This window comes from Parus major, chromosome 1, assembly GCF_001522545.3.
Source record: "Parus major isolate Abel chromosome 1, Parus_major1.1, whole genome shotgun sequence".
NCBI lineage: Eukaryota > Metazoa > Chordata > Aves > Passeriformes > Paridae > Parus > Parus major.
The window spans coordinates 80,734,253-80,745,298 of NC_031768.1; the positions used below are offsets into that span (position 1 = coordinate 80,734,253).

Genomic DNA, 11,046 nt, shown 5'->3' on the forward strand with positions numbered 1-11,046 from the left:
GTGTGTTCCTCAGGGGCTCGGCCTGTGTTGGCACAGCTGTTGCAGGCTGGCACCGCACAGGCAGGAGGGAGGGCACTGCCCCTGTGGTCAGAACCCATCATTAAGGTTATGCACAGTATAGTCCAAGCACTTTACAGTGGAAGGATTAAAAGCAGGAACCTAGAGGTGGCCTCATTAGGCTTCACCATTGTCAGGCAGCTCTTCTTCATGCCACCATCAATTCTGGGTCACCCTGAAGAGAGCAAGTTCCATCCTGTGCATCAATGCTTTGTATTTTATTCCTCTTCTTGTTGACTAACTCTGCACCATTTCTAAGTTTATTTTTTTAATGTCTTACAGAGGCCCTCTGGGGGAAGGGTAACACTAGCCCTCAGCCATGGAGGGGAAGACCTTGAGCTACAAACATTTTGTCAGTTTTTTGCTCCAGCTTTGTTGTGTTTGACTTTTGAGTATGCATTTGGAGTGGATCTGGACAAGCTCCACTCTGCTTTCCAGTAATGGGCGGAACTGCTGCAGGGAGTTAATGTGAACCAGAATTTGGAAAAGCCCTAGGCTTCCTCCTCATCCATAAATTTAGATATATTTCCCTGGCTGCCCTTTGCTGGAGCTGTTAAACTAGAGTTTGCTGTTCCCTGGGCCCTCATATTGGCATGGTTTTGACAGGGCAAAGTGTAAGCAGGCAGGTCAAGAAAAAAAATAAAAGATCAGGCTGAATTTGGTCGTCTTTTCCACCAGTGTACTGTGGAGAAGAGGGGCATCGCTCACACAGGTGTTGTGTAAAGAAACAGGCTGTGGTGTAGCTGCACGTTCCCATTGCTGCTGCTATTGGAAAGATTCAGCATGGTGGTGATGCTCAGGTCAGCTCAGTCAGCTCTCCTGAGGTGGGAAGACAGGTGACAGGACAGTGTCAGCATGAAAGGACTCCTTCCCCCAAGCACCCCCATGGTCCTCACTTTCCCCCATGTCCCCTGCTTAGCCACTGGCTGCTGGCACCCACGGCACAGCCTTGACCTCGGCACCGGGCAGCGCTTTCCCCAGTGACTCGTGCAGTGCTTCCTGTGACTCCATGTGCAGAGCTGCTGGCCCCTCTGCCTGCCCGCCCCTCTCTGAGGAAGGGGCAGGTTCCCGGGAATAGGAGTTTGCTGCAGCCTTTCCCATGCCATGCTGCAGAGCAGATCCTTTCCTCAGGTTATGCTCCAGTGTACCTCCACTGACATCTGCTGGGGCTTGTTCTCACTTGCAGTATTACTAGTGGAACATCAACCCCACAGGTTTTTCCTTAATATTTTACAATATTCTGAATATGTCTGAGTGTCAGAAATTGCTTCCTGCAGAGGTGGCCGTGTTCCTGAGTGTGCCTTAGTTCTAAATATCTCTGTTGATACTGGTTCTGTTGCTGTGGACTTCCCAAAGAGGTCCTGAGGTCTCCTTGCTATTATGTGATATCATGTTTAGCACTTAATTTAAGTCTTGGATAGACAGGATGGTTTGCAAGCAGTTTCCTTTCTTCTCTCAGTACCCCTCCATATCTCACCTCAGATACAGACCAGCCAAGCTGGCTAATTACTTAGGGAAGCAGGTATCCACAATAGCAGCACTCATTCTCTTTGGAAAACAGATAGACCAACATGCTGAAGGATGGCTGGTTTTTTCTTGCCATGGTGGGGAGATCCTCACCCCAGTCTGACTTTGTGATTCTTTTAGAACCGAAGCACAATGATTAGCCAATTTTTTACATGAACCAGCTGTGAACTCTTCTCCACAGAGATACTCTTGTTCCATGCTCAGAAATTGTAATTATCAAAGAAAAATATTGAGCTAAGGCCAAGGTACAGTAACTTTATTACTTGAGTAATGGGGATGAGATGCAATTTGGGAGACGTGGAGGGATTAGAAACACATTGGAACAGGAGGAGGATTAGGAGTGGCAGAGCTGAACAGACTCCTGCTGTTAGTCAAACTGCAGTACAAGTGCAGGAGATGAGTAATGGCACACCCAGTCCCACAGGCCTCTGCTCTGCAGACGGAATCCATGCCCCCTTTCTTTCCATACACACCACTTGTCAAATTCCTGCTAGTGACACCTTTAAAAAGTACCTCAAGTACCTCCCTCTGTTGATTCTCTCAAGAGCATTTCCCATTTAAATGGGTTTGCAAATACCAGCCATTTGTCCCATCAGACTTCCTGACAATCACAGGGTATAAAGCAGTTTTGCCTGGGTCAGGACCAAGAGAAACAAGATATTTCTCCAGTTACATTTCAGTTTTTTCAATACTTTCCAGGCATCTCTCACTGCTAATGCTGTGACCTGGCACTTACACCATCACACTGTAATGGTTTCACTTCTGGTCTTTTAACTTTGATCAGTTCCCCACTCCCACCACACAGGGATTTGGGGATTTCTGTGCAAAGTAAGCCTTGGAGTCAAGTGTGTGAACATGTGCGAGTGTACACATAGATGTTCATATTCTACTGCATGTCACAAACTTGGCATTGCTGACAATTGGGGGACCCTGGTCTCTTCCCATTTCTTTGTAATTCAGACTTACAGGGTGGAATCTCCTCCTGCACAGATCAGATGTCCGTAACAGAAGTGCCTACATGTCTTCCAGTTACCTTGTCTCTCTAAAAAACATGTGGTAGTAGTGACTCTTCTAGGGTGCATTTCATTTGACTCAGTTCAGGTGGCTGCTTTAGCACGAGCATGAGCAGGATCATACACATTTGTTCAGAGTCCCATCTTCAGCATCTGTTGTGGCAGCATGCCAAGCAGTCCTGCCAATTATGGACTCATCATAACACAGAGAATGAGCATGGACTCATTATGTGACACCCATAAAACACAAAATCTAAAACCTAGGCAGTTATCCAATGTTCTTTTAAATTTCTTGGACGTTCATTATCTTCCTCTGTAATTTTCCTAGTCCAGTGGAATTTCACAAGGCTATTTTAATACTCTAAAGAGAGTATTAAAAAGTAGATATTTAGTGCAGGAGAAGCAAGAGGAAATCCTTTGTACACTTCCTTCAGTTGTGTGACATGTTAATACTGAAGCAACAAGGCACTCAGTGGCTGGTTCCCTCCCCATCACCTCCCTTTTAAACTGACTGAACTCAGATAGTCTGGGTCAGGAAATGTAATGGTAAAAACTTTTCTGAGCTGATAAAGGGAATTCATCCTCGGTGCTGAAGTGAGTGTCTCAAGTGATCCATTGCAAGAAAGAAGCTGACAAAGCTATCAAGCATCAGTCTAGTCTGTTTTGTGTTTAAGGCATGAATGCTTGCAGTGCCCTCATGAATTCATGGATGCCTCGTCCCTGGAAGTGATCAAGGACAGGTTGGATGGGGCTTGGAACAACCTGATCTAGTGGAAGATGTCCCTGCTCATGTCAGGGAAGTTGGAACTAGATGGTCTTTGAGGTCCCTTCCAACCCAAACCATCCTATGGTTCTGTGAAGTGATGCTGCTGTTCTGTACCAGTGTGCCAGTGTGGACACCACGTCTGCTGCAGGAGGGTGGCTGCTGTCACCTCTGCTAAACCAGAATCACTCTCAAGGGAGGCTAATTATTAGCTTTTGGAGAACTAAACTCATATGAGTTACAATCACAAAATGTTTCACATTTTATACTGACAAATAGTTCTGGTCTGGCCTATAAAGATTTTCTTTGTCAGGGTAGTTTATATAGGTTCCCTAACAAGGTAAATCATGCCAATAAAATTAGTTCTTTGGCAGAATACTTACATTAGATTTTCTGATTGCTAGGAAATGATAAGAATATGAATCATTCCCCAGGGATATACTAGCAGATTCCTAGCTTGCCTGTGGCTTTTACACTAAAGAAAAAGAGCAGGTAAAGCTGAATTTGTTTTCTGGGTCCTTCAGAGAGGAGGCAGCTCCATCTGCTGGTGTCACGGCTTGTGGTCATCTGCTCAGCAGCTGCTGTTTCTCAGCTAGGCTGTTGCTGATGCCTTGCAGCACCCCAGGCCTAAGGAACCTGTAGGGAACCTCAGTGAAGCACTGGCTACTTAAAACCCTGAGCCATTGGCTGATTACATAGGCAGCAAAATAGGAAATGCTGGAAATTGGGTGAAATCAGGTGTATTAGCCTAAAGGTGCCTGCCCCAGCCATGACCACCCCCACAAGACTCGTTACTTGTGGTCTCCCTGATTTCTCAAAAAGCTTCTAAAGATGAGAATGAAGAGACCAGCACTAGAACTGGGAACAGATCAAAACTAGGGCATATCCAAAGAGATATTCTTTCAAATGCTAAGGAATAAAACTAATTGACTTTATGATCCTTATGGGTCCCTTCCAATTTACATATTCTGTGATCAAACTTCCTGCTTCACTCCCAGGTCCCCTTGCATCCAGCTTGCCCAGGTGAGCTGAGATACTGCCAGTGCCTGAATCCTTATTAGCTTGTGCCTTATTTGATTTATTTCCACCATATTCCTTCACCTGAGAGGGTATTCGATGAATGTTGCATGTGATTTATATGTGAATTATGTGGGGTAAAGGCAGGTTATTCAGGCTGGACATTTGCCCCCTTTCATGCATAGAAAGCTGTAGATACCACAGTGGCTGTAACAGCAGGACTCTGCTCCATTTACTGCATTGTTTCTCATTAATCTGGGACCAACTCCTGTTCTCAATGACTCCTTAATGTTTAGCAGCAGGATGTGATGACTGTGAGTCAGGGTATCAAGGTGTCAGAGGAGTAAAAAAATGGTGATGCTGGGCTGTGAAGGCAAATAGGAGAAGAGGATGGTAATTCCATGATCACAGAGGAGTTTTTGACAAGGGGACCCAAGTTCAAACCACTGCTCTGCTACAGGGATCTTATGTGACCTTAGAGAAGTCAGGTGCATCTTAAACCCTTGCAAGTCAGGTATGAACTTTTCCTGGAATCCAAGGATTTGGTATCCCTTTTACTCTACATGGAGGAAAATTCGTGTTCTCCAGCTTCACAGGAGAATTTGAATGTGAATATTTCAGCATAGGGAAGGCACTCTGATCCTTCAGTCACAGAATCTAAGAAAATTATTCCTACCACAAGGTTTCTGACAGTGTATCTGCAAGGTAGACAGTGCATTTGCCAGGATGTCCATCTCATGGTGTTTCTCTCTTTCAGGCACAGCATCTGTTGCAGTCGCTGGTATCTTTGCAGCCTTAAGGATCACAAAGAACAAGCTCTCTGACCAGAAATTTGTTTTCCTGGGAGCTGGAGAGGTAGGAGTGTTCCTGAGCTTGTACCTTAATATGCTCCATCTTCTAATTTAGAGAGAAAAAAGTCAACTATGAAACTTCATGCAAGGCTTGGCTTCATGAGGATGAAGCACAGAAGCAGGTTCCTTGTCCCTGGGCAGGATTGGGTCCTACAGGTGGATCTTGATGCTGTGTGGAAGTTACCAACAGTCTTTCAGTGATTTCTTGGCCCACAAGTCCTTGGCAGACTCCATGGATACTACAAGACTGCCCATGTGTCAGTGGGGCTTTAAGTACCTCTAGGGAAGTCCCTTATGAGGCAGGAATATTAAGGAGGCTGGTTTGAGTTCATAGGGTTGATGTCTAGTGTAAACCATAATTTCTTTAGCAGCAGAGTCCAAAGGACTCAGACTCAAAGAACTGTAAGAACACAACCTTTCTGTCTGGAGTCAGTCATAGTGCTCCATGGCAGAAGCCAGGTTGCCTGTGTGATGCCTTGTTCAAAGAGAGAGGAAGAACCCTCCAAAGCCTGGTCCATGGACTAAAGGTGTTGGTCCAGGACTTCTCTCAGCTCTCACCCACCTGTGAGACTTTGGGAAGGTCCGTTACTATTTGTCTTTCCCTCACTGAGACAAAGATTGCTCTCTCTCTCTCCACCCCTGCTAGCAGACATGTCTGTGCTGGTCACCATATCTGTGGCACAGCGTCCCCCTCCTGCCTTGTTAGTCCCCATCTGGGCAGGAGGGCCAGGCATAGCTGTAGGACCAAACACACAGCATGTCCAGGACTGCCTTCCCATGCAGGAATGGGAGAAGACTTTCCTCATGGCCGTATTTCAGATGCAACAGTCTCACTTGGCTTTGAGTTCCTCTGTACTGACATTGCCACCAGCACTTTTTAAGTGTCTGCCTCTTTTCCTCCCCTGCAGCAGCTGGTTTAAATTATGGAGACAACCTCTGCTTCTTCAGCCTCACCTGCAATCTGCTCTGCTGAATGATTGTTAGGGTTTTTATTTATGGTAGCTCTTACAATGCTAAAATCAGCCCTATGCCTTGGCATTGCACAACCCTTGGAGCAGAAAGTCTCCCTGCTTTGTGCAGCGCTGGGGGATGACCCAGCCCACCTCTCATGCACAATCTTCCCCCAAAAGATAATGATATCCCAATGAAGTGTTTATATACTGTGTTTCAGGCTGCATTGGGCATAGCTCATCTCATTGTCATGGCCATGGAAAAGGAAGGAGTTTCACGAGAGGATGCCATAAAAAAAATTTGGATGGTGGACTCCAAGGGACTGCTTGTGAAGGTGAATTTGTCTCCAGAACTGGAGACTCCAGCTCCACTCACCTGCTGTCCATTGCCAGCTGGAGAGGCCAGAGGCAGATACCTTGGACCCCTGTTCAGCCCTGAAGTAAAGGCTGCAGTTTTATTGGTGTCAGCATTGCTGCTCCTGCTTTCAGAGGACTGGGTCTCATGGTGACAAGTGTGCCAGCAGCACTGGCTGCCCTAAAGATGACACTTTGGGCTGGGCCTCTCAGTTGGAAGCATACCCCGCTGGCCATGGCCTCAAGCAGTGCTGGAAGTCTTGCCCATCATATGGGGTATTACCACAGCAAAATTGTGTCCTCCTCAGTGGCCCAGCTTGGCCTAGCTCCATTCTGCACTCCCTGTGCCCCCAGGGCCTCTGCCCTTGTCCCTTCTCAGACTGGAGGACACTTGTGCTTTATGTACAAATGAATGGCAACCAGGTTCTTCCTCCACACAGTCAGTGTACTTCAGTAGGTGAGAGGAGCAGAGGCCAGCCCAGTGTGACATTACACCAGCCACTCAATGCCCAACTGGCTGATGCAGGGGTCCTGCTATGTGGAATCTGCTTTAGGTAGAGGGCTGAGAGATGAAATGAAATGAAGATGAGTTACTGTGTTATGTGTCCACCTTTTGCCAACAGACCAAAATTTGACTCCTTTTTCCTTACAGGGCAGGAGCAACCTGAACCATGAGAAAGAAATGTTTGCCCAGGACCACCCCAGTGTGGACACACTGGAAGAGGTTGTGCAGAAAGTGAAGCCTACAGCAATTATAGGTGGAGTTCACCTAATATGACCCATTTATGTCAATTCAATTCTAAGGAGAGTTTCTGTCTTTCTTCTAGAGTCTTCTTTTGTTCTCCTAGTCAAAACAAAATGAGCTTTTTTCACCCCCATTTTGTTGGTTGAGTTCTTCATATTCTTTTTTCATTAACTATGGGGCCCAGGCTTCCTCACTTCTGGAGCTGTAGGAGTTCTTTCAGAGCTGTAGAGGGAGGTGCTGGAGGAGGCAGGATCTGGGGCTCTCAAGCAACAAACTTGGCCCTGTCAAGCTGGGCAGGATGAGGATGACAACAGGCACCTCAGGAAAGCCTTTGGGAGTCAGAGTGCTACAGTCAGGTTGTCCAAAACACTGGTGCCCACTCTGCCTGGAGGAGCAGAGGGCTTTATTTTGAGATGGGCTTTTAATCTCATTGTCATATGAGAAAGCAACATTGCCACCTGCATCTCCAGAGGTGAAGCTGGTTTCCTCCCACAGTTCATTCACCAATCCCAGAGGGACCAGCCCAAAGCACTGGAGTCGGACAGTGGGAAAGCACCGCCTCACTCTGCCGTTGCTGTTCCAGGTGTCGCGGCTGTTGCAGGAGCATTTACTGAGAAGCTGCTGAAGGACATGGCAGCCTTCAATGAGAGGCCCATCGTGTTTGCCCTGAGCAATCCTACAAGCAAAGCGGAGTGCACAGCAGAGCAGTGCTACCGCCTCACCCAGGTACCGCTCGGCACAGGGCGCTCGGGGCCTGGCTGTAGCCAGGACACCCCAGCGGGGCATGCTGGCAGACAAGCGACAGCCAGCATAAATTGAAATAACAGGCATTGGAGCTGGTCGTAAAGAAAAGCTTCCACGCTGTCCGGAGGGTCAGGAGGTGGGGCTGGATTGCTCATGCAGTCTCTGTCCTTGCAAGTTTTCAAGACTGGACTGGGTAAAGTCCTGAGCAACCTGGTCTGATTCCATAGCTGACCTTGCTGTGAGCAAGAATTTGGGTCCCTACTACCCTGAATTACTCAGTGATCTTCTAAAGAAAGTGCTTGACTCCTTTACCCACAGCTGTCTGAGATGTCCCATCCTGTCCTCTCGGGTTTCTGTCCCCTGTGTTATGCCAGCCTAGTTGTTTGTGTAATTTCATCACCCAGCTTAGACCCAGTGTCACTGAATTACAGTCATGTGGATTGACTTGGCTTGAGAGTGCAGCCCTTGTCTCACTCCTTCCTTTGCCTTCCCCACCACCTGCCCACGGCCAGAACAGTCACACAGCCACAGACCTTTATCCCACGTGAGTCTCCACACTCCCTATATGGTTGATAGAAAGACTCCTCAGGAAAATCAGAACAGTCAGTACAAACACACGCTCAGTGCTTGGAGGCCCTTTCCATGGCCCTGATCATGGCTCTGGGGAGGTGGGTCCTCCTAAAGTGTCAGCTGGAGGTGGTTCTGGTGGAGATACCTCTGCTGATTGAGGTTTGGCAACTTTGTCACCAGCATCCCCTGAGCACAGATCATGATGAGCAGCAGAAATCCAAGACTCCTCTTCCAAATCTGAATGCTTTTTTTCTCTCTTTGATCAGGGCCGGGGAATATTTGCAAGTGGGAGTCCATTCCCAAAGGTAACCCTGCCCAGTGGACAGACCTTCTTCCCTGGTCAAGGAAACAACGCCTACGTCTTTCCAGGAGTAGCACTGGGAGTCACTACCTGCGGGATCCGGCACATCTCTGATGAAATCTTCCTCATCACAGCAGAGGTTTCCAACTGACATTTAACTGATACTGTAAAAAGATTATAAGAGGCACACCTGTTGACTTCAGGTGTTCTAAAGAATCTGGCCCAGGACAATGCATGGAGGGGAAATGGCTCAGCCTCAGCAAAAAGCTGCAGCTTTCTCCTGGCTCAGGGAAAGCTCATGCATCCATTACACCTACAGAGGTGCAGGAGCCATGACAGGGTTCTCCTTCTCCACACCTGCTGCCCTAACACAGCACTTCCCTACTCTGGCTCCAGTCTGAAGTCTGTGATGAAATTTGTGTTTGAACAGGTCACAAGTTCCCACTCAGGACCAGTCCCAGCCCTGATGCTGCTGAGGTTTCAGCCACATACCACGTAACGTGAGGGAATGTGGGATGTGCTTGAGACCATCTCTATAAACTACCATCCTCTTCTTTCTAGACTATTGCTGCTGAGGTGACAGAGCAGAATCTTGCAGAAGGAAGACTCTATCCCCCCTTGGGCAACATCAGAGAAGTGTCTCTCAAAATTGCTGTGAAAGTGAGTATTTCCATTCTTATCTCCACTTTTCATGGTAAGGAGGGCAAAAAATGCTCCAGAATAATTTTTGGTATGTGTTTTTTAAATTCAATTTATTCTAAAGTCTAAAGCAGTTATTCTCAGGAATTATTCTTGCTGCTTTGATTTTTTCCATCATAAAAACCCATATGTGAAAAATACATTCTTATTCTGGGTGCCTCACAGCTCACAAAGCTCTGCTTTATTGCTAGAAGCTGTGAGTCTTCAGCACTTCATAAAGTGAGATTTAGAGTCAAATTCAAACATGATTCAAATTGCCAAAAGATTTTAGGTTCCTAATTGCCAACCTTTGGAACCTTTTGTCCTGTATTTAGTAGGGACCTAAGTATATAAATAAATACTATTCCAGATCTGGAGTTGTCTAATTATGGGTTTGGTTCCCTGTATACATCACATCTGTAATTCAGAGACACACACTGAGAATCTCCTTGGCCTGCTCAGAGCTGCTGATGGATGCAGAGCATAGCCAAGGAGCTTACAGGTGTGAGCAGAGCTGGCCAAAGGGCTGCTCTCCTTCTTCACCTGCACACCCCAACCATTCTGCCAGGCCAGAGGGGTGCATTTCTCACCAGCCACTGCTTGCAGGCAGCTTGCATTCTCTCACCCAAGTGAGGGTGAAGTCCAGTTGGCTCACAAAGAGAAAAAAGAAAAAGCTGCACAATTCTGAGAGGGGGAAAGAGGGAAAACACAGACAGGGCCAAACTGCAGTTGGTTTCAACTTCATAACGTGCCAGCATTGTTTCAGCAGCTCATTTTGCTTATCTTTTTTGCAGATTGCTGACTGGGCCTACAAGCATGGCCTTGCTTCTTGGTACCCTGAGCCAGCAGACAAGGAAACCTTTGTGAAACAGCTCATGTACAGCTCTGACTACGATTCATTTGTTCTTGATGACTACGGGTGGCCCCCCGCAGCCATGCAAACACAAAATATATAATGTTTTGTGAGAATTGTTCTCTCTTTTTTGCCATCGGTTCCTGTGGCCTGTGTCATATATTGCTGATATAACACACCTCCAGGCTTGCAGAATGATAAAAGTAAATGAGTCCAAGTAGTTAACTTGCCACTGATTTTTGCTTGGGGGAGCATGTCAGAAGGGAATAAAATGGGGTCCAGGGTGGGCAGTTGGTACTCCAAGGAGAGAGACAGACTGCAACCCATATCCCAGTCAGTCAGCACTGCTGATTGCTGACTGCTTAACATACTGCCTGCTCTCAGCTGCCTTGGGATAAGCTACCTGGGCCACTTCAGAAACACATAATCCCATTGATACTGGGAATGCCCACAGGAAGCTTGAATCCACGTGACCGTCCCTCACACATGACAGCCATGCTTTGCCTGTGGCTCTCTGGATGTAGTGGGAAGTGTGTGCATTCCCCTGGGAGAATTGCACACTTGGGAAACAATACTCTTTTCTGCTCCTGAAGTCCCTGATGTTGGGGAGCCTCAACCAACCC

The 11,046-nt window shown here is 47.1% G+C and overlaps 1 protein-coding gene across 2 annotated transcripts in view; it reads left to right on the forward strand.

Annotated features, from left to right (window-relative positions):
* Positions 1-10,648, forward strand: part of ME3 (malic enzyme 3) — a 118,122-nt gene extending 107,474 nt beyond the window's left edge. For both annotated transcript variants that reach the window (XM_015639712.3, XM_015639707.3), the window contains 7 exons: positions 5,135-5,232; positions 6,400-6,513; positions 7,185-7,290; positions 7,861-8,003; positions 8,858-9,031; positions 9,454-9,552; positions 10,365-10,648. In XM_015639712.3, the coding sequence (XP_015495198.1) occupies positions 5,135-5,232; positions 6,400-6,513; positions 7,185-7,290; positions 7,861-8,003; positions 8,858-9,031; positions 9,454-9,552; positions 10,365-10,526 (896 nt within the window). In that variant the 3' untranslated portion in view covers positions 10,527-10,648. The remainder of the gene's footprint in view (positions 1-5,134; positions 5,233-6,399; positions 6,514-7,184; positions 7,291-7,860; positions 8,004-8,857; positions 9,032-9,453; positions 9,553-10,364) is intronic.
* Positions 10,649-11,046: the final 398 nt, after the last annotated feature.